General features: G+C 41.8%; 1 protein-coding gene across 2 annotated transcripts in view; it reads left to right on the top strand.

Moving 5' to 3' along the window:
• The first annotated feature begins 763 nt into the window (after positions 1 to 763).
• Positions 764 to 23,898, top strand: part of KCNAB1 (potassium voltage-gated channel subfamily A regulatory beta subunit 1) — a 403,134-nt gene continuing 379,999 nt past the window's right edge. The window contains exon 1 of one of the 2 annotated variants that reach the window (XM_044251653.1): positions 764 to 1,411. In XM_044251653.1, coding sequence (XP_044107588.1) covers positions 1,137 to 1,411 — 275 coding nt within the window. In that variant the 5' untranslated portion in view covers positions 764 to 1,136. Of the gene's footprint in view, positions 1,412 to 22,429; positions 23,072 to 23,898 lie in introns of those variants that run through there. The other variant, XM_044251654.1, reaches the window with a different exon arrangement.

Genomic DNA, 23,898 nt, shown 5'->3' on the forward strand with positions numbered 1-23,898 from the left:
TGGTTCTTCACATGTAGCTGACAATGAGGCAGCTGATAGAGGAGGGAATGATACTGGTTGGGGGATACCTGGGTTTAGTGGGTCATCAAACAACTTTGTGGTAGACAACTAGGTGGGCACTAATATCATCATTCCTTGAGTTAGGACAGATTGGTAAACATGTGTGGGTCAGCCCCATGGGACTTAAGCACAAGGGCCATTAACTGAACTTCCCATCTTCAGGGCTAGTTTTCAGGGGTGCTGAGCACATATCCTTCCACCCCCAATACACATCTGCACACACAGGCTCTTCCTACTTTCTTTCCATCTAATAGTTTTGTCATTCTAACTTCAACCTTGGTCTACTCGGTTGTAAAGGGCTTCTCAGGCCTTCCATCCTTTAGAAGTGCTGAGAGGGTTAGCTACTGAATCAGTCATGGTGGGTTTAACATTCTTCTTTGGGAATGAAAGAATGTTTGATGTATGTTACGTGGTTCACTGACATTCAAAAAGCCCCCCCTCTCCCAGGGGATTATGAAATAAGTTAAACATCATTTTAAGGCTTACACAAAAGAAATGATCCCCCCCATTGACATTGTTAAACTTATTTGAGAAAATTCACATTTAACTCTAAAAACTAAAGGGACTCTAAGAATGGCTAATGAACCTCTAGATGTCTTTTTTTTTTTCTTAAATAACTTGATGACCAAATATAAGGTTCTAAGGTTCAGAGTTTTCTTTTCTTTTCTTTTTTTTTTTTACATGAATGTTCTAAGGTTCAGAGTTTTTTTTTTTTTTACATGAATTCAATCCTAGCTCCCAAGAAGAAATAACACTGCACACTTCAGCATTCCAATATTATTAGAGGTGTTTTTCTGTTTGTTTGTTTTTTGTTTGTTTGTTTTTGTTTTTTTAAACTCCCACGTTGGAAAATATCACAGGTAGTGGCCGCCTTAGCTATTCCTCAGGAAAGTTAGAGATAGCCTTTCCTCTCCAGCCATAGACCTGGCTCAATTACAGCTCTCTGGCAGGATAAGGTTAAGGGGATGGGGGGAGGACAGGGAAGACGAGGGAGACAGAAGCAGGAAAATCAATTCAAATTACTTTGATGACAGTGACTTAGAGTCTCCTCTGATAGACAGACACGAGCCTCCAGGATGCTGGCCGCCCGGACGGGGGCCGCCGGGAGTCAGATAGCAGAAGAGCATTCCAAGTTAAGGAAACAATCTGGGCTTTCCACAGGGGGCAAAGACAAATCTCCCAAGAAAGCCCCTGACGATGGGAAAGACAGCAGCCTCAGCCCCTCTGGGCAGAGCCAGCTCAGGGCACGGCAACTGGCTCTGGTCCGCGAAGCAGAGATGAACTGGTACCTCAAACTCTACGAGCTGTCAGGCGAGCACACCAGCGCCTACACCACCGGCATGCCCCACAGGTAAGCCTCCGCCCCCGCAGCGCCCGCCGCCGAGCATCAGAGCCGGTGCCCACTTGCCGGTGCTGCTGGAGAGCTCAGTAGCTCTCCTTGCTTTATGGATGATTGACACTTCAGAAGGTGTAACCCCAAAGAGCAGGAACTGGAGAAAACAGCAAATAATGCTCCCGGGATGGTGATTCAGAAAACAGCCCCCAAGCACCGCGCCCCGCGCCCCCCCCACCCCCTTCTACCTCAAGGAGGCTATAGGCCCTCAAGATCTGACAGGCACAAAGAGTGTGTATTGAGATTTGTCTTAAGTGAAAATCAGAGGAGTTGGAAAATTGCAGGAAAATGCCCCTTTCCAAAACAGCAACAAGAAAACGCTTAGCCACCCCCCACCCCCCACCCCCATCCCGCCACTTTCTTTACTTTGAGCACTCTGGGGTGAAGGAGGGAAATGCGCTTTGCCTGTTTGAAGAGTGGACGGATGAGTGGTGTGAATTTGTTAAATGCGAGCTTAGTCTGGCAATGGGAGTGTGAGCCTCTTGTGTGAGCCTCTTGTCTGAGTAAGGAAGACAGTATCAAGAGAAAATGGCACATTTAGAAGAAAATAGGTAAGTGCAAGACAAATCTCTATAGATTTAATTTCTGTTCTTTTCTCAGCTTCAGCTTCAAATAGTGCAGAGCAGAAAGAGTTCATAAATCTCAATGTTATCAGGCAAAAGGTACTGAGTAACAGAGTTCTGAGTCCTGAACTTTGAGTGCTTATTCCCTATAATTGCTACTGAAAAAAATCTCTTAGGAATGAAAGATAACTTTGCAAGGAAAAATATTGTGAAAATAAAGCTTAAAATAACTATTTTCATTAAACAGTAATAAAGTTGACTAGAAATAAAAAAAGGTTGCGATGAAATGGTCCAAGGATAGAACATTTCTTTTGTAGAGATTGCGTGGTAGCATAGCGATTCCTGAAAGCATTCTATTTATCAGAGCATACCAGTGTGCTCTGAGCTGCCCCAATTTTTATACCTCTAATTTCAAAAGGACACCATAGAAAAATTAATTTAATAATTGAATCAATTTATTTAGACTTTGATGCCTGTAAAATAAAAGCTTGTTGGACTACAAACTTCAAAATGCCCAAACTTCCCTTGCTCCATTCCCTTTTCCAGGCAGGGATAAAATAGATATTTCGAAATCTAAGCCACTATTTAAAAAAAAAAAAAATCAGCATTTAAAAAGTAGAACAAGTTAAGGTTTCTAGAAATGTTCTGTGAAATACATTTACTATTTATGGCCAGAGTGATTTATCTGAAGCTCTTGTAAGCTGTTGTGCCTACATTTAGGGTACACGGAGGAAGGACCCAAGGGGAATGGTCTCAAGTCAAAGAAAGCTTGAATGATCTATCAGTGTTGGGAATGTGCTTCATATCTATAAATCTTAAAGCTATCATTAAAGAGCTTCTGGAAAGAGAGTTAAGTGACAATAGAAAGCACTGATAATGATTTCCTTCTGTAACACATCCTTTTACTTTCTCTTGACCAAAAGATTTTCTTAAAGGAATCATACTCGGGAATTTTATGATCCTGTTTTATGTTCTGTTTTATGATCATGAAATTCCTACTTTATTATCTGGTGGTAGAGTAATATTTATCAGGTCTGAAGGGAAGATTAATTAAGTTAACCAGGTTTAGCTAGCAACTTTTGGGAAATACAAATATCTCCTCTTTTTTGCTTTAGTCAAACAATAACAATTTGTCCTGTAGTCAGAAGAAATGACCCAGAATTAATGTATTGGTTTCCATGGTAATCTGTGGGGCAGTGTTATTAATCATTGATTTGAAGTAACTTTGGGTGTCCTTTGCTTAGTGAGGTGTTAAAGAACAGTGAAAATCGTGTCTGTCCTACATCATCAAAAACTACAAATGTCTCCTCTCCCTTTATTTTTGCATCATGATTGTTTCTAGGAAGAAACTAGTGTGTGCAGTTGGAACTGAGTCCATTTAGAAATTAGATTTACTTTGGAGCTCTATATGTGCGTATTTTAGAAGAAGACAATTTTGCTCCTTGTCAGCTCCTTTCCTTGTTATACCCCAATGTTGGAACTACCTACCACAGTTAAATCCCTAAGATCACTAGGACAATGACATGACCGATGATGTAATCCTCTCAAAGTGTAATGTAAGTAGTAGAACGTGAACTCCCCCAGGCTACCCATTTTTTTTCTTTCATTTATAAATGAAAACATAGCCCAAGAATGACAAGTCTGTTAGAGACCTGTATGTAGAATACAGATATGATCCACATAAGAACAAATGTATTCATTTGGGAAACCTTACTTATAGGACAGAATGTGAAATGCATTGAGGAGACCTTGAAGATATTACACATTTACTATGGGTAAGAATTTTACAGATTGTTGGTTAATGGCCATCGCTTTGGAGGGTCTAGAGGGCTCTAACTCCCATTCCCTTTCTGAGAGGATGGAGTGAAAATGTTTTACAGCAGTTTAATTTTGGTTTGAGGGTTGTCCTGTCCTCCGATTCAGTGATAACCTATATTTGAAAAAAGGGTATTATTAAATGACTAGAAGAAAGCATTAGAAATTGAGAGGAGTCCAGCAGTCCTGGTGTATTTAAGAAATAAAATTGCAGGAAGCAGGGCAGAGAATGTGCATTATCTGTGGGAAATGGTTCTGGCCCCCCTTTCTGGGGCTGCGTCTACATACGACTACATATGAAGCAATCAGATATCATTTGCTTCATACCAACTGTCCATTTTACAGAGCTGACTGATCACACTGCGAAGCTGGTTTTATATGAGGGCTCACTCCTCTGCACGGTGAGAGAGTGGTGCAGGAACCAGAGTCCTGAGGTTGAAGGCAAAAGTTAGCTTTAAGTCCCTGGGTAACTGTGGATATGATTTTTAAATAATTCATTTGTTGTCTTATTTGTTTGTTTGTCTGTTTATTATTTGAGAGAGAGCATAAATTGTGGGCAGAGGCAGAGGGAGAAGCAGACTCCCTGCCAAGTAGGGAGCTAGATGCAGGACTCCATCCCAGGACCCCAAAATCATGACCCAAGCCAAAGGCAGGCGTTTAAGAGGGTCACCCAGGTGCCCCTATTTGTTGTCTTTAAATAACAGGTTTTTTTTTTCCAGATTACAAAAGTAGTATCTAAATTTGATGGAAAATTTTGAAAATGAAAACATCTAAATAAGAAAGGCAACTATTGCTAGTGATTGATTTGTGTTTCTCCAGACTTTTGAGTTAGAATCATACTATATATTCTGTTTCTGACCTTTCTTTTTCACTTACTAGTATGCCAGTGCACTTTATTATCCTTTTAAAAAATATTTATTTATTTGAGAGAGAGTGAGAGAGAACATGAGAGGGGAGGAGGTCAGAGGGAGAAACGGACTCCCCATAGAGCTGGGAGCCTGATGCGGGACTCGATCCCGGGACTCCAGGATCATGACCTGAGCTGAAGGCAGTTAAGAACCAACTGAGCCATCCAGGTGCTCTGCACTTTATTATCTTAAAGACAACGTAAAAATTTTTTTCAAAGGACTGCATCTTACTATATTATTGCTTAGCTTTTCTTATTTTGCTTACTATTTATCATTATTGCAAATAATATAATAATAAATATCTTTATACTTTAAAAAATCACACCTCTAGTTATTTTCATAGGATCTATTCCTAGAAGTGTAATTAGTGGGCGAATACTATATATATATAATATTACAGACACATATACACACATACATATTTATTCTTAATGTATGTCTTGCCATTGCTTTCTGGAAATATTTTCTCTGTGTGCCCTCCCATTGGTAATATTTGAGGATACCTCTCTCATTGCTTTCTCTAGATACATAGTGTTTATATGGAATTCAGAGCATTGAGGTTTTTTTCATTAAGTTTTTAGAATTCCAGTATAGTTAACATACAATGTTATGTTAGTTTTAGGTGTGCGATGTAGTGATTCAACAATTCTATACTAAGTGCTCATCATGACAATTACACTCTTTAATCCTCATCTTATAGCACTGATTTTTATAGTCAAACAAATGGTTGGCTAATTTACTTAACTTTTTTGAGTCTAATTTCTTTGGCTGCAGAAGAGGACTAATAGCATTACAAAGCACTGTGGGTAAAAATTAGATGAGATAATGTAAGTGTAATGTATTTTGGTTTTGGATGCTCTAAAATAAGGGTTGAGCCGTGACCCCATATTGTGCATGGTGTGTTGAAATCTTATGAAGGTAATTAAGGATGGGGCGACTCTTAAAATATCTGGCAAGCATGTGCACTTCACCTAGGACCTGACAACTGAGGGTCCTATTGTGCTTAACTGATATTTATGAGATACTTCTGTGTGCTCTTTTTTTTTTTTTAAGATTTTATTTATTTATTTATTTGACAGATAGAGATCACAAGTAGACAGAGAGACAGGCAGAGAGAGAGAGAGGGAGAAGCAGGCTCCCTGCTGAGCAGAGAGCCTGATGCGGGGCTGGATCCCAGGACGCTGGGATCATGACCCGAACCGAACGAAGGCAGAGGCTTTAACCCGGTGAGCCCCCCAGGCACCTCACTGTGTGTTCTTTTTTTTTTTTTTTTTTAAGATTTTATTTATTTATTTGACAGACAGGGATCACAAGCAGGCTCCCCGCGGAGCAGAGAGCCCGATGTGGGGCTCGATCCCAGGACCCTGGGATCATGACCTGAGCTGAAGGGAGAAGCTTTAACCCACTGAGCCACCCAGGCGCCCCTCATTGTGTGTTCTTAATAGAGGCTTTTTGGGGATTCATACAGTCACCATCCTCCTGGAGAAAAATGATTTGGGGATAGAATACACAGAGCTCTTAAATACTGTTTAATACAGTATTAACATTCCAAACCATAGCTGACTGAACCTATTAAATTGAAATGACTGGGGACATTTAGTGGAGCAAGTCAACACACGAATGAACATTTAGCTATAGCATTTCAGTAGTGATTTCTACCAGCTTAAGAAATGTTTCTTCTTAAGCAGGAAGTTACACTGAGCCACATTTCTAATCACCTCTTTCTGCTATCAAAATCCCCTGATTTCCTAAAAATCATTTACTTCTGCCTACTTCCAGAGGATCAGGTGTGGTTCTCTGCGAGGACAGGCCATTCTCCAAGGTGAGTATTGGTAGATGCAGTTCCTGCCCACAGGGCAGCAGGTGACCCATGAGCTCAGCAAGCTCTGGTGGGAGTTTATGCAGGAAGATCTGGAATTGAGAATCGAGCCTGAGATGGACGTTGCCACAGGAAGTCAGGTACAGCCTCGGGGACATAAGACCTGTACTTAAATAAGAAGTACTAAAAAAGGAGGTCATAAAGCTCAGAGGAAGGAGTCAGTGCCTCCAGCTAAAGTGCTTGGATCTGGACCTGGAAGATGAGCAGGACTTGAGCAAGACAAGGTCATGGCTGGGAAGGCGATCCAGGTGGAGGGAAGAGTGTGAACGAGTGTGAAATGGAAATGGAGAGCTGCTTCTATTCAGGAGACGCCCACAAATGCCCCAGAAAGGTTCTTGCTGGCTGGAGCTGGGAGAGGGGCCAGGAGAATGGAGGGGTAGGAGACCGTTTTCAGAGACTTGAGAGTCAGACAGAGACTAGGCCTGGAGGAGAGGTAGTGCGTGCAGGCTATTCCAAAGAAGGGGCAATGGAGAAAAGAGAGGGTGACAGCTAAGTCTGAAGCAGGGTCCAGGAAGGAGTTTGCTGCGATCTGTAGACTTTTTTTTTTGGCAAAATGGAAGAGTCTAGTAGGGAGAGGAAGTGTATAAAGCAAGTAATGAAGCCAGGTCCCCAAAGAGGAAGAAGACAGAGTCAAGGACACTAAATGCAGGTGTAAGCTTTGACAAAGGGAGGTGTTGATGGAGCTCAGTGATGAAGAACATGCCTCTGGAGTCCTGTCGTCTGCAGGCTGCATTCCAGCAGTGTCACCTACCGACCGGGGGCTCTGGGCAGGGCCCCTTGTCTGGCAAAGGCATTTGGCTTGGGGGTTAAGGCCATAGTCCGGGAACAAGGCTGCTGGGTTCGAACACTGGCTCTGCCACTGACCAACTATGTGACTAGTTTCTTTGGCTGTTAAAGGTGGATAATGAGAGTACCAATGCTATAGAGGAGATAAAATGGCTTAAATAAGGAAAGCACATGGGGTCTGGCACATAGAAAGCACACTTTGATATGAAAGTTCTTAACAGAGTTGCTGACACATGCTCCATGTCCTTGTTTTTATCATGAGACGATTGTTGGACCTATTATTAGAGATGCCTCCCCTTTCTGGAGTATACTAACTCCACTGTGATTCTGTAAATGGGTACAGGTATACCTAGCTGAGAAGACTGTTGTGAGGATTCCATGAAATTATATAAAACATCTGGTAAAGACTGAACACTCAGTCGCTTTTGATCTCCCTCTCCTCTCCCCCCTCCTTTACTGATGTAGAACACATAAGACAGCATCAGGGAAGTGGTATCAGGAACAGAATGTAGTGAGATGGAAATGAGTTACAATGCAATAACTAAATTTTTTAAAAAGTTTTTTTTTTTTTTTTTTTTTTTTTAAAGAAAGAGCACAGGGGAAGGGGCAAAGAGAGATAAAGAATCTCAAGCAGACTCTGTGTTGAGTGTGGAGCCCGATGTGGGGCTCGATCTCACAACCCTGATCATGACCTGAGCTGAAACCGAGTCAGATCCTTAACCAACTATGGAATAACCCCAGGAATAACTAAATTTTTAAACCAATATTTTGTTTTCTTAGAAAAACTATCGATTAGATTCTTTCATTGTTAAAGAAAAAGCTCTTTTCTAAAAGGTGATACATATTTCTTTGAGCAAGCATGTTTTTTTAAGATTATAAATCTTAGAATGTCTACATGAGAAGTCACCTAGAAGTATTTTTCCAGAAATGTCAGAACATGAAGATGTTTTTGTATAGTTTAACTATAATTTTAGATAATGAGTGAGGAAGATTGCCTCCTCACTCTTTGTTCTGTTGTTTTGTATGTTGGAGGCAATCTTAGACTATTGAATGACTGGATGAGTGAGAGGGTGAACCTCCATAGGACAGGCATTAGATTAATTAGAGGAAGTTCTTGGCATCCCAGCAGCAGCCCTATGGGAAGGAAGATATTGCCATGGTTTCTAAAGGTGACACTGATGTCCTTTGACTTAAGGGCCAGGAGGCCGTCAGTGCTCTGTGCAGCTGTACCCCTGGGTGAGGGGGTGAGGCGAAGAGGTGAGTTGGAACTAAACATCCCTGGGCAGGCACACCAACCTCCAGAGGAGTAACCAAATACCTGGGAGCTTGCTTCAGTCTGCAACCCTGTGACTACTTTTTAGGTCACCTTAGGAAAATGCAGGCAGTTTCTCAGTTTGATATTCCTGTTAACTGGGTTATGTTCGCATGTGTCCAGTTCATTCTGAAGGACTGTGGACACACCGAAGGCAGTAAGTGTCTATGTCTTGGTCTTCTAATTTGCCCACATGGTTCTTTCCTAACTGGATGTCAGTGGATTTGAAAGAGCTCAGCAGCTCTGGTTCCTCTGCTATTCCTGGGGGTGGGCTCATGTAATGGCAGGGGCATTGGCTGATGGGCTTGCATCCATGATTCAAATCCCATTTTGCCTTGTGATCATAGTAAGTTTTAAAATTCTCCAGGACTCTGGGGCGCCTGGGTGGCTCAGTGGGTTAAAGCCTCTGCCTTTGGCTCAGGTCATGATCCCAGGGTCCTGGGATCAAGCCCCACATCAGACTCTCTGCTCAGCAGGGAGCCTGCTCCCCCCTCTGTCTGCCTGCCTCTCTGCCTACCTGTGATCTCGGTCTGTCAAATAAATAAATAAATAAATAAATAATTCTTAAAAAAAAAAATAATAAAATAAAATAAAATAAAATTCTCCAGGACTCAAAGTGTCCTCTGTAATATGAGAAGGGTAGACAAGTTGATCTCTTAGGCTCTTTTTAGTTCTGAGCCTACGTGGTTTAATGATCTCATACTCCAGAGTACGGGGATAGAGTCTGATTTCCCGCTCGCTGACCTTCATAGAGATTGTGCAGTTGGATTATCTCTGCAAGGAAAAGGAAACATGTTGGTGGTTTGTTCTGAAGTTGTAGGAGCAGGAAAAAATCCTCCAATTTTAAAGTGAATTACTTTAGTAGTTGGTTGACCATTGTTAGATATGTTAGACTTTTAAAAAGTTTCCTTTTTTGGGGGGCACGTGGTGGCTCAGTTGGTTGTGACACAGAGGAATGTTTATTTCATCTCCTTCACATGCATCGGATATCTCGAACACATCCCTTCTTCTGCCCAGGCCTTTATATATTCATCCCACTGAATTCACACAACAGCCCTGTGGACTTGCTATAACCCCCATCCCTCAGTGATGAAGACTATTTCCTTGCTGTCTGTTGTTGATTATTTTTCTTCCTTTCTCATTAGGAGGGTAAAACATTCCCTGTCTCTTTGCTGGCTATGCTTACATATATTCCAGATCAGCTGTTGGAGCTGTTGCTAGTCTACTCCCTGGCTAAGGTCAGCCTTCCCCGTTCTTTCTCTATGTACTGAAGATTCTGCTTCTCATGGGTTGGGGTAATGCCATGCAATGATTTTAAAATTTAGCCTTCCTACAGCAAACCTGCAGCTTAATTTCATTTTATACAGCTTAATTTTGTAATATACAGCTTGTTATTTTTTCTTACATTTGTCCTGCAGCTTATTACGCACTTCCCAGAGAGTTCTAGCTTATTATGCACTTTTGAAAGACATTGTGGATCTTGCCTTCTCTGTGAGCCTCAGGGCCTACATAACCTGGGGCGGGCAAATATAAGCTCTAAATCCTGATTCCACCACACACTATCTATGTGACCTTGACCTCAGGGTCCTCCCTTGTAAATGGGAATGACAATACTGCACATTCAGAGTTGGGGGGATTAAGTGGGAGAATATCTATAAATGTTTCAACACAGGAGTAAGGGCAGAGAGGGCCCTGCAGCAAATGTTACCATTCCCATCCCCCCTTTGGAGGCCATTAGCCTTCCTCTGTTATTTTGCCCCCCACCCTCCTCTTTTGATGGATTCCTTCCATGAGCTCCTGAGCCTGGAAAAAGTCACCAACCCTAAGAGAATGATCTTGACATGCTGCTTTCTTCCTTGTTTTGCTTAGAACTCTGCTCTTCTAAGATTTTCTTTTACACCCTTGCTTAAAATCCTTTCTGATTAACCAAGGAGAAATGTCTGTCTGACATGTCCCCTCTTCATGCACAGTGGATCGGTCCCTTGTCTCTAGAATAGAGACACCTGGATTTAAATTGTGGCTGGCTGTGTTAGGGGCCAGTTGTGTGAATTTCAGCAGATCATGCCTCCTCTCTGGGCTTTAATTTCTCCATTTGTATGGTGAAAATAAAAGCATCTACATCATCTCCCAGGATGTTAAAGAGGAAAGTATATATGTGAAAATGGTACGTTAAAACCACTACCTAGCTGTTTGCTATTGCATTTTTTTATTATCTTCTTTCTGAAACATTGGCTGTAATTCAGTCTAGAACATGGCTTGAGAAAATGATTTCCTCTCATCTGCTTTTCTAGCAAACATAAGGATGAATACAGCCATATGTCTTTCCCAGACCCTGGATGGGGGTTTCTTGAGAACATTGACAAAGACCAGGACACCTGCCTTGTTTACCTAATATCAGCAAGTGCTTATTGAGTCCTTATTATCTCCTGGGCACTTTCCTTAGACTATTCATTTTAATCCTTACCAATAATCTGGGAGGTGGCTCTTTTTGCTAGCTCCACTTCATGGGAGAAAGCCCAGGCTAACAAAAGATCCTGCCCTAGGTCAGATGTAAAGAAGTGATAGAGCCAGTACTTGAACATGGGTGGTCGGGCCACAGATGTCATCTCTTAACCCAACAGAACCCTCCCTTTCCCTGGTTTGGATTGATTATAGATCATCACCAAGATGTCACTTGCATAATTTTACCTTTTACTTTTCATCACAGTATAAGGTTCCCAGATGCAGGGTGTGGGAGTCACAGTTTTCCCTCTCTATTTGAGGTCCTAAAGGGCAGGGGGAGGTCGGGAGCAGCTTGGATGGGGGAAAGTCACTCACATGGAGAGCAAAGAACTGTGTCATAGAGTGGACTGTGAATTTCAATATTTATGCAGGCTTCTCTCCCTGGAAATTATTTCCATCAAAAGAGCTGAAGCTCTGGAAGGTGCCCCCCCCCCAACCCCCGCCCAAGACATCCTCTCTTCAATGGCTCTAACTACATTTCAGAGTCTTTGGTCCTCTCCCTCTCACGCGAGCCCTGAGAGGGAGCAGACGTTTCACAGTCACAGCTGCCTTGGCCTTTCCAATTTTAGCTTGTGGTTGTCACTAAATGGCATGTGCTAATGTGTTGCCAGAGATTTTCGCTGTTGCGTTAGGTGCTTCTGCTCTGTGGGAGGAGGACCCAGCGTGGTTCTGAGAAGCATTTGCTCGCAGATGTCTGGAGTTGACAACTGAAGCAATGCTGCCTTCCCCTGACAGCCTCTCAAGCTACACGAAATGTCATCAAGTGTCAAGTCTTCCAGTTGGGCAGAAAAAAATCTCCATTCCAAGGCAAAGGAAACTGGGAGTTTTTTTGTGTGCATTGGTACACACATTGCAATCTGATTGCAAACAGAAACTTGCCAAATATTTCTTTAGTCCCCAGGAAATTAAACTGGGCTCCAGACCAGGTATCTGATTCTGGTTCCCAATCCAGGAAGAGTTCTTGAATGTTTATATGGTTAGGCGTAAGTGAATGCCCTTCACTAAATGAAGTCCATTGATTTTATTAAATAAGGGTCACTCTTGCTTCTAAATCCTGAAATTTCAGGGACTTCACCCAAGAAAGTTTATTTCTTACTCATGAGAATCCAGTCAAGTATAGGAATGTCCAATTAGGTGATATCCAGGATAATGAAAGTTCTGTTATCTTCACTTTTGTTTTCTAAGCTGGCCAGTGGCTGAGAATGGACACTGATCCAATAGAGAGGAGAGGGTATGGAGGCTCGTGTGAAGGGTACTTTATGGGCCAGGTCTGTAAGTGGCACCCATAGGCAGCAGTGATATTGACTGGCACTCAGTCATATGACCATTCTGAACAACAAGAAAGGCTGGGAAATGTAGTCCAAATGCATGCCTAGGAAGAGAGACTAGGCCACAGAGCCACAGTCAGCGCAGAGGAGTGCTAAGGCAGAGTCTGTTTCCTAAAACAGGGAGAGATGAAGGCATTTCTTCACTCTCAATGTCATTCTCTTTATTCCAAGCCTGACGCACCAAGCCTTTTGCACCTGGTGAGAGCCACACGGTGGGTCCATCTCCTTTGGCTTTTCTACTTGGAACTTAACTTTCCTGTTTTACTGAGAAGGGTAATATCCCTCAGAAACCTGTAGATGGTGATCTGATATTAGCTTGGCAGGGACTTGGAACACAGCCTTGCTGACGTTCATCCATGAGGGCTCTGCTCTCATTTTGAACCTCTCGGACGTTTTCTTATTGCCCTAAGAAGAATCACCTATGGATGGGTGAGCCAGGAGCGTCCCTGCAGCTCGTGTTTTGTCCCTCCCCCAGTTGGTTGTGAGACGAAGTTGCCCGAGTCAACAGGTCATCCCTTCCCATGGTAACAGCCACAGGCCAGGGCGCCACAGACACACACTGCTATCTCATGAGGCGGGATCAGACCCATGGAAACAAAAGTCAGAGAGCACTTGTTGAGATCCAAGAGAGCTCATTAATGTAGTCTGTTATTGCCGAACTGGTAAGGTGTGTGTTCTTAAGAGGAACTTCCATGACAGTCTGTTCATTCAAACAATGTCGTTATCACTCATGTTTTTCAAGAAGACACTTACGGGATTCTTGATGACAGACAAGCCAGTCACCCTGTTCCCCAGCAGCAGGATATGACATGGTTTTGAATGTAAAATGATTAAATAAAATGGCCTATCATTTACGGTATGCTGGCATTCCTTCCCTAGCTCAACAAGAGCCTCAAACAAGATACATGTCCTTTTTTTTTTTTTTGCGTGGAATGGTGAGAAATTGGAGGAAAAATTGGTTAAGAGAATTGGGTTTGTATTCAAGACATTTTTCTTTATTATATATATCTCCCATTTAAGTTCATGTAAAAAAAATCAAAACCCAAAGCATATTTTGTAAATTAATCTTCATATTAAATTTGATTATAGCTGTGAGCATTAGTAGGAAACAAACTGTCCAAAAAGGCTGTTGAATTATTTAATTACCTCCAGGACTAAGGAGGTGATAGTCAGGATAAACAATTCTGTAAATGGGATGCATTTGAAAGATCAGCTCCTTCTGTCTCCAAGCTTCGTAATTTGAATGATGTGACTGTCCAAACACCAGTTGCTTATTGAACAAAATATTAAATACTTAAATCTGTTTATAATACTTTAGTTTCCAGACGGTCATTTATCCAAAAGAAATGGCAAAGAAGTATCAAGTTGAAAAGTGTTTTTATAGTATTTTAAGTTACATGAATATCCAATGAAGTCAATATTCAGAATTCAAGGATACTCTTTTATAACTATATATGTAATATTGAAAGAGTTTCTAACAGTCAAACTGAAAAATGAAACAAATTCATTCAAGAGGCTTGATCATCTATTATGTTCAAATCTGGGAATGCAGGGGGGTACATAAGATAGGGTCCTTACCCTGAATAAACTTGGAGTCCTTTCGGGGCGACGAGAGCACAATACAGTTTTATTGGTGTGATCTGAGAAGGGGGAATGAAGCGCTATGGAAATAAAGGAGTGATTAGTTCTGCCAGGAGGTGGAGAGACAAGGGAGAGAAATGTCAAGACGAAATAAACACGAAATGCACCAGGACTTTTACAAGGATGTGGGGGAGGTTGGGGCCACTAGCCATCAAAGAGGCAGGTGGAAAGGGATGTGTGGTCTGTGGCTTAAGAACAAAGTTGATCTTTTCTTAGGCTAGTCATCAGCTGAACCATCAAGTAGCTACCGATGGAAAAAACCTTGTGAGAATGGGCAAGATAGTATTTCTAAATGCAGAAGTTAGTTACAATTAGGCCTTGTTCACCTGACATTGTCAGAGAATGGAAATTTTCACTCAAGTGATTTTCCCGGTACCTGAAACTTCCTAATTTAGGTGTCAAGGCTTTCTTTTAACTTTTTAAACCTGAAGAAACAACTTGACAACTCCAGTTTATCTTAATAAATGTCAGCTCTTGTGCTATGTTAAAATGTCCTTGGGGACTATTAAGGAATCTAGAAGTATTTGCCTTGAAAATTAGAGGCTTCATTTTGCTCTTATTTTTAAATTTTTCCTTCCGTATTTCCCCCTTCCATTGCTTCTCCTGTATCCCCACCTTGCTGTAAATTTTTCTTATTGCTGTCAGTAAGCCTGCCTCTAATGGCTTTTTCATCTAATTTGCTACCTTAACTCTACTGAGGAGCAGTAAATAAGAGGCTCTGTCTTGCTTGAATTATGACCAAGAAAGAGTAAATGGTTTATGGATTGAGGTTGGGGACATGGGCTTTGTGATGTCTTATTTGTTTACTCTTGCTTCTGTTCTATTTAGCAAGATTGTTAAAAAGGTGACCTCCGAAAGATGCAGTTGTTACTTTATTTGAGCTAGCATTTGAATCTGTTTGGGAAAATGCCAAATGCTGAAATTGCTTCACATTGGAGTTTATCTTGGAATAATCCTTAGGGATTTTAGAAAAGCAAACCACGTAGAACACAATTTTTCGAAATGTTGATGGGGCTCTGGTACTCGAGATTTTATAAATTTCCCAGCAGACAGAACATTCTATCACAAATAAAGTAAGCAAAGTGAAGCTATTCATTTGTCTTCCATGGCAGGAACACACTGAGGGCTTTCCAGTGGATCATTTTTTCAACCATACTTCCTTGGAACTTTGGTCAATGATTGAACATTTACAGTTATTACACAGTGAAATGACATTTCATGAGGCAGTGTGGTGTATTTAGGGATTTAAAATATATAAACTGGTTTAGCTTACTTACCTCTGTGGAAGTGGTACTGTTTCTCCCATTTTCTCTGAAGAAGAAACTAAAAACTCAGAGATGCTCACGTCATACAGTAGCATGTTGTTGTGCAAAGATTTAAACCTGTCTGTCTGACCTCTGAGCCCAGGCTTCTGGAAACTTGCACTTCAGTCCAGTTCTTATGGTAACTGACTCCAAATGTTACCTAATTTATGTGGATGTTTCTTTCCTTACTCGTAAAACAAGAGAATTGAACCAGTTGATTTCTAAGACTTCTTAGAGTTCTAGTTAGAATCCTGAATTTTTTTTAGATTTTTTTGTTAGGTGCCTCAAAGAGGTTGATGAAAATGTAGATTGGTTCAGACAGAAGGATTCCAGTAAGACCTCAAAGCAGGTGCATTGTATCACAAACTGAACCTATACATTTTCAGGACTGGCTTTTATAGCTGAGATTTTAAGTCCCAGCCTCCCAGCCTTGTCTCTGACAAGTTCCAGACCCCAAAAGGATAATGTGTGGAAGACAGTGGGGGAGACTGATGGCAGACCACATGGAGCAGTGACCGCAGAGGTGTGGGAGTCATTGCAACCTGCCAGTCTGCTTTCTGAGTCAACACTTAAGAAGTGATGGAGGGATTTCTTACTGGATGAAGAACAAATCAACTTCATTAAATAGTCCTTCACTTCTCTTTGGAAAAGAGGAAGTCATGTTTAAAGCCATCTCATAATTTTGCAGTCCTGTAACCCATAGGACTAAGTCCCCTGAAAAGGGTTGCTCACTTTGTCTCTCTGTCCGTCTGCCTTGCAGAGCTCTGCCGCCGTGCAACACTAGGGGGGCACTATCCACATAGATGACAATGTCCATGGCTGACCGTGGGATTGTGTAATGTGGCAGACAAGTAATAACCACCATGTCTTGGGCTGTGCCTTCTGTGCCAGGTACACCAAATGCCCTATTTCCTTTGATCTTCACAACAATCTCATGAGGTAATATGGTGAGGCATATTTTCCAGAGGAATTAATTGGGACTCAGAAAGTACTCATGGTCAATCCACTAGTGTGTGTTAGGGGTAGGATTCAAACCCAAGTCTTTCTGATTTTATAACTCATGTTCTTTCCCTCTATATTCCACCCTCACCCCATGGAAATTCTTCAAAGCCAGGCCAATGTAGATGGGGATAAGGGAGGGACATGTTCTTAGCATCCTGGAAATACTACTTCAGGGATGACTCAACAGCTGGTGACCACAATACTATCTTGATTTCAAGCCTTTCATGGCTGACATTACTTAAAAAGAGAGTACAAAGCCATGTGATGGGGGCAAGACCCCATCATGCACCTTCCTTCTTCCTCACCTACCTCTTTTCCAAGGTACTCTGTGCCCCCAACAGCCATCTTTCAAGATATTTCTGGCCACAGAGTGCACTTCTGTACTTTGGAGTCCCATTGGTCATTTCCTTTGCATTAGACTCAGACCAAATGCCTCATTTGGGCATCTTTAGGGATCTTTTGTGGAAGGAACAATATAGTCACACCCAAAGTGATGAGGGGAGCTTTTGCTGCAAATGCCAAAACTCAAAGATGTTTTCTTTGTGTGGGTGTGTGGTCAGTGTGGGATAAACACAGGATGCTAGTGAAATCCCAAGGACCAGTCCTGCCCACAAGCCCTTTATAGGCCAAGGAAGAGACCTGTCAATCTGGTCACCAATAAGTATACTTCATATTTCTTGAGCAAGTCTATAATGTGCATGTCTCTGTATATATTAGAAATATGATTGTACGTTGAGGAGGGGTTTTTGAAGTAATAATGCAATAATGTGCAAGGAGTAGGGCTAAGGAAAAGAGGTAAAAGAGGCTGGGACTGAGGGGAGGTGGTGCCTTCAGTGTTGAGGCTGATTTGATGGGACTTCCATTTGTCCCCTGCTATAATCCTACACATTGTCACAAGTGCTCTCTCCCCCATCCCACTGGAGCTGTTGTTTTCTATTCCTAGGAAAACTTTAGCATAAAAGGAGTTGAGGGGGATTACTCCTAGGAAAGGCCGAATGAATGATGAACAGAGAGACATTGAAGATTAAGCTTCTTGCTTGATTGAAAACTTCTGGAAGGACTCCCTCCACCATCCCACCTTTCCCTCACTACTGGTCTTGCTTCCAACACTCCACCCAAGACTGGGTTTCGGTGTCTCCTCCCTGCATCCCTCCATTGTAGCTCATAGTGCACTGCTTTCTAAGCTTTGCCAGTCCCTCTCCTCCTGCTCCTGGGAGCTCCTCAAGGGCAGGGTGATGTTTTCTTCATTGTGTTGTGTTGATATGACACACATATTTAACTGTGGCCTCACTACATATGCCTAGACTCCCAGGTGCTTCTGCAAAGGTGGAGGGAAGATGGTGATGACACGTGTCACAGCTTCACTGGCAGAGTCCTAGGGAGCAGACACCAGATCCGGAGAAAGAGCCCAAGTTCCCATAAATAATTGGAATGGAAAGACAGGCTCTGATCTGTGGTCTGGCATGCCCTGTCCAAACTCATGTGGACGGAGTCAGCACTCCTTCATCCCAGCCGCGGAAACACAACCTTGTTCTCCCACGCCCACCAGCGCTGGCCTCAGTTTTCAATTGCAAGCCAAGACAATTTTTAGATGACTGTCATGTGCCCACAAATCCAAGATGGAGTGTTTAAGAGGTCATCTTTTCCGCCAAGAAAAATTTGGAAAGTTGGCTATAAATGTTGGTCTGTTCCAAAAATAATAGTTGCAATTCTTGGGCCTGGCATCTCAGAGAACTGGCTAATAATTCATTGAATCCAAGGCTCTCCAGTCAACACAGGACAGGTCCTCACCTCTGAGAATGTTTAGTCCAAGCCATTTTTAAAACTCACAGAACACCAGACCTAGAAGACTCTTAGAGATAACTTACATCTGAGCCAACAGAAAACTAAGGGGACAGAGAGGTCAAGTCCTGCCCAAGGTCACACATTATGTATGAATGCTGAGCAGGTGTGGGTAAAGCCCGCTCACCACCCAGAGCTATACGGGTTTCTATTTGTAACTTCTGAGTCTCAGCACCCCATCAGCAGAATGTGACCAGAAACACCTCTTTCCTCAGATGGCCTTGTCACTTTTTCCCACACTGGGATGGCATAATACTTAATGATTCTGAACGGTGTACAGCAGTTCTTCCTGAGACAAAGAAAGAGAGCAAAGCAGACATTACCGCTGCTCTCTGTTGCTCAGAGGCATTTCTTAGAGTCTTGTACATGTAGTTGAAAACTGATTTTGATTTGCATTGATGGCCAAGGGAGCCAATAGTTTGCTTATAAATATAGTTTCTACTTGGGGCACCTGGTTAACTCTTTCAGTTAGAGCATGCAACTCTTGATCTTGGGGCTCTAAGTTCAAGCCCCATGTTGGGTATAGAGAGTACTTAAAAAAATAAAATCGTGAAAAAAATATATGTGTAGTGTCTACTCCCCACCTTCAAAGTGGGACCTTTAATGACAGTGATCCACTTTTGGAACTTAATGAAGAGACTTCAGTTTAAGACCAACCCTAGGTTGCTCATCCCTCTCTCCTCTACTGGACCTGGCTCCATATTCAGAGAGTAGAAAAAGAGAGTGATGTCTAGAAGAGGCCTCATGTCTCATTTTCCATGACTGCTTTTCCAGTTCACCTCTGCTTCTTCCTTGGTGGAGACTTCCAAGGCTCACAAAATCAGATGTAACTAGTGGCTCGTGTATGTGATAGAACATTAGGTAAAACTTGACTTGGGAATGCCTGTTTCTTTGTGACTCTCTCCTGTTGCTGGGTCCTTCCTCGCTTTTCTGGCCTTTTCTCTATAAGTTCTTCTTTCTCCCTTGAGACTCAGCTTTGGATGTTGGGTTGAAAATGGAAAGACTGGGTGCCTGGGTGGCTCAGTCAGTTAAGCAGCTGCCTTCAGCTCAGGTCATGATCCCAGGATCCTGAGATCAAACCCCGTGTCAGTCTCCTTGCTCAGTGGGGAGTTTGGAGCCTGCTTCTCCCTTGCCTGCCATTCCAAATAAATAAAAATTTTTAAAAAGGGTACTAATCTCATTCATCAAGGCTCTACTCTCATGATCTAATTATTTTCCAAAGGCCTCACCTCCAAATACCATCACATTGGAGATTAGATGTCAACATATGAATTTTTTTTGGTAGGGGCGGGACACAAACATCCAACTCATAACACTAAATATATTCATTTAAGTTTAAAAAAAAGGCAGGTTAATTCCAAATAGTAAATAATAATGGTAAAGTTTGGCAGAAAAATATGGCAGAGATCATCAAGTTTGTGCAAATATTTGTAAACAGTTTAGAAGTGTCAAGTGAATACTTTAGACATGAATTGCAAGAGGAATTTCAAGGAATGATCATATGCATGGGACTAGGAAGTCTGGAAAGAATTCCTAGAGGAGGTGAGCTTTCACAGGACATGAGGGAGGAGGTCAAATGATCAAAGCTATGGTGATGGGTGAGGTGGGAGTAGGGAGCCTGTTGGATTGGATGAACCATTCATGTCCAGGAGTCACAGGGGGAGGAGAATTGCAGCTGGAAGCACAAAGTGGAGGGACCCTTATATGAGGAGACTCTGCTTTTTTTTTTTTTTTTTTGACTTTTTATTTTGAGATAATTATTGATTCACACGCAGTTATAAGGAACAGTACAGGTAAACCCCTTTACCCAGTGACTCCCAGTAATGATATCTTATAACTATAACTATAGTTCATAACTATAACTATAGTTCACTGTAACTATAACTGCAGTTCATATCTAACTATAACTATAGTTCAATGTCACAATTAGGAAATTGATGACGCGAGCCACTGACGTTATGCAGATTTCACTGATTTTGCACGCGTCCACTTGCATACGTGTGTGTGTGTGTGTGTGTGTGTGTTAGTTATCACACATGTAGGTGTGGCCACCACCATAGTCAAGATATGTAACAATTCCAGCACCACGGTCCCCCATCTGCCCCCCTTTTTTTTTTTTTTTAAGATTTTATTTATTTATTTGACAGACAGAGATTACAAGTAGGCAGAGAGGCAGGCAGAGAGAGAGGGGGAAACAGGCTCCCTGCTGAGCAGAGAGCCCCATGTGGGGCTCAATTCCAGGACCCTGAGATCATGACCCAAGTTGAAGGCAGAGGCTTAATCCACTGAGCCACCCAGGTGCCCCCTTCTGTCCTTTTATAGACAGAGCTACCTTCATCTCTTTCCTCTTCTCTAGCCCCTGGCAGCCATTAATTGGTGATGACTTAACTCTGTTAAGTCAAGACATGATATAAATGCAATCATATATTTGATGACTTTTTTTGCTCTCAAGGGCTTTATTAAAAAGTTGGCAAGATAAGACCTACATTCAGCAATTAGAAAACAAGATAAAGAATGATGGCTTGACAGAAAAATTGGGAAGCTGGAAAGGAGTGTCCGTGGTGCGATGGGGGGAAGGGAGAGAAAGCAAGTCCTATCTGACATGTGTAATTTGGCTTTTTTCCACTCAGCACAATTCCCTTGAGATCCATTCCAGTTGTTGCATCAATAGTTCATTCCTTTTTATTGCTGAATAGTGGTCCATAGGGTGGCTATACCACAGTTTAACTCTTCAGCTATTGTAGAAAATGTGGGTTTTTGGCAGTTATGAATAAACCTGTTACAAGCATCTGTGTATGGTTTTTTGGTGTGAACATAGATTTCATTTTTCTGGGGGAAATATCCAAGAGTACAATTGCTGTGTCATATGGTAGGTTTGGTCTGTTTGGTTTTTGTTTTTTTTTTTTTTTAAAAAAACACAATGCATTATTTTCTTTTGTTTCACACAAGAAGAGGGCATCATTAAACACGAGAACGCAGCGGCGACAGTGCCAGCCAGGGCGTGCAGAGCTGGGGAAGGCAGTGGAGGGACGGGGTCAGCAAACTAACCGAGGCGGGCATGGTCTGTTTGGTTTTTAAAAGGAACTGCCGTGCTCTTTTCCAATGTATGTTTCTACAAGTGATGTGTGAGCAATCCAGTTTCTCTGGATCCTTGCCAGCATGTGGTGTTATTGGCATTTTTATTTAGCTAATCTGATAGGTGTGTAGGAATATGTCATGGGTTTAATTTGCATCTCCCTAATGGTTAATGATGCTGAACATATTCACGTGTGTTTGTTTGCCATTTGCATATTTTCTTCAGTGAAATGTCTGTTACTGTTTTTGTCCACCAACTAATTGGAGTATTGATGTCTTTATTATTGAGTTTTTAGAGTTCTTTATATATTCTAGATAGAAGCCCTTTGTTGGATATGTGGTTTGCAAATATTTCTTCCTAGTGCCTAATTAGATTTTTTAAAATCCTCTTTATAGGGTCTTTAATGGAGAAAAAGTTTGGATGTTGATGATACCAATTTATGAATTTTTCCTGTTATGGATTGTGGTTTTTGTGTCTGGTCTAAGAACTCTTCACTTATCCCTAGGTCCTGAAGACTTTCTCCTGTGATTTGTCCTGGAAGTTTTATAGTTTTATATTTAAGTCCGTGATACGTTTTTATTTATTTTTTTTTGGTATAAATATGAAGTTAAGTGAAGGGTTCATTTGTTTTTATTTGTTTTTGCTTGTAAATGTCCAATTCTTCTAGTATCATTTGTTGAAAAGCTTATCCTTCTTCTATTGAATTGCTCTTACATCTTTGTCAAAAATCAGTTGGGCGTATTTGTGTAGGCTCTTTGCTTTATACAACCATCTTATTGATATTTCCTACCACTTGTTAGTGACATCTTGAAAAGAACAAGGTTAATGGACCTCCTACCCAAATGAATCATGTCGCTAGTATAATAAATGATTTGATTATGAAATACTTGATAATTTAGAAAGGTCTCATTACATACTCATGAATCATCTGCAAGGCCTTATGATCCTTATGAGAACAGAATATTTGGCTTACATCCCACCAAAATATTTCCTTTTACCTAAATAGAAAGACATGGGAAAGAGTGCCCTATTTTTTTCCCCAGGGCCAATCCATAGTTGCTGAAGTTTGACTCTGGGAACTTTGCAGGGACAAGAAAAGTGATTGGACTTTGTCAGGGACTTTTTCTTTTTCTTTTTTTCCCTTTTTCTTTCTCTCTTTCTCTCTCTTTTTTTTAACAAAGGCCTCAACAGAGACATGTAACCGGCAGCTCTGCCAGGAACTCACGAGTCTGCTCACACACACACACACACACACACACACACACACACACACAAATAAGAAGGGGCATCTAAGGAAAATGAGCTGATCCCTTTTAGGGACACACCAAAGCCAGATAACCCAAGTTAATCATAGCAAGATACAGCCAGTCTCAGAGCTAAAGACTGAAATGAGCTCTGCTTCCTTGGGTTTCTGAAACATGCATCTGTATAAACCTGCCTGTGCAGACATCCCCAGCCCCAAGCTGGGTCTCCCCAAATCCAGTGAATCGGCTCTGAAATGTAGACGGCATCTAGCAGTGACCAAGCCTCCGCCCCAGGCAGCCTGCTGGCCAGCGAGGCCTAGCGGAGCAGCAGAACGGAAGTTTCTGGAGAAGTTCTTACGTGTCCATGGAATCTCCTTGCAGGAAACCACCAGAGCAGAGACGGGCATGGCTTACAGGTACTTGCTGGTCGGATGTCATTCAACTAGGGCACTGTGCTGAAGTCCAGGGTTGTTGTTCTTAGAGAAAGAAGGATCGAAAGGACAAAGCCCATGCTATCTAGAAAAAGGAACAGAAAAATGAATGCAGGGAGCTGTCTTCTTGGGCTGCCTTCATTTTTTGAGCTTTATATTGTCTATGGTCTCTTTGTTCGAAAGGTTGCCTAGAAGATAGTCCAGCTCACCTGTGGAAGCGCCTAGCCATGTGCTCTCAGTAGAAATATCTTTGGCTTGCAGTAGGTAGGTGACTTAGCAGCTCCTAATGAAGAAAGGGGGCTCTACTTAAGGGAATTGATAAATTAAGAGTAGGATTTTTTTTTTAAAGTGCTGCCTGGGCTTCAAAGCTCTTGTTTTCCTCTAAATCTGAATCGTGTGGTCTCTGCAAATGGTTAATAAAGCAGTTCATGAAATCAAGCAAGTTCTTGAAGTGACGGCTGTTTTTTAATCATTGTGGTCCAAGATAGATAAATTACCGGTTGTTCTCTAACCTTCCAATACCATCATTTATTCTGTAAAAGATTAACAAAAGGGAGAAGTTTTCCCTGGGTATGGGGTTGGATCTGTAATTTTTACAACCTGCTCTGTGATGGGAAGTATCATTCTTGGTCAGAGCAATTATCATTCAAACCTCTGTAAGAGATGCCAGTGCTTAGTTAAATCAGCTGGTGGCACCTGTGTGTTTCCTTGACAAATGCTTAGAGTTTTAAATATCCAGGAAAGGGAGCAAAAGCCATTCAGAAGGACAAGGGTGCTGAAAATGGGAAAAAAAAAAATCCTTATCATTGGTA

This window comes from Neovison vison, chromosome 6 (assembly GCF_020171115.1).
Source record: "Neovison vison isolate M4711 chromosome 6, ASM_NN_V1, whole genome shotgun sequence".
Taxonomy (NCBI): domain Eukaryota; kingdom Metazoa; phylum Chordata; class Mammalia; order Carnivora; family Mustelidae; genus Neogale; species Neogale vison.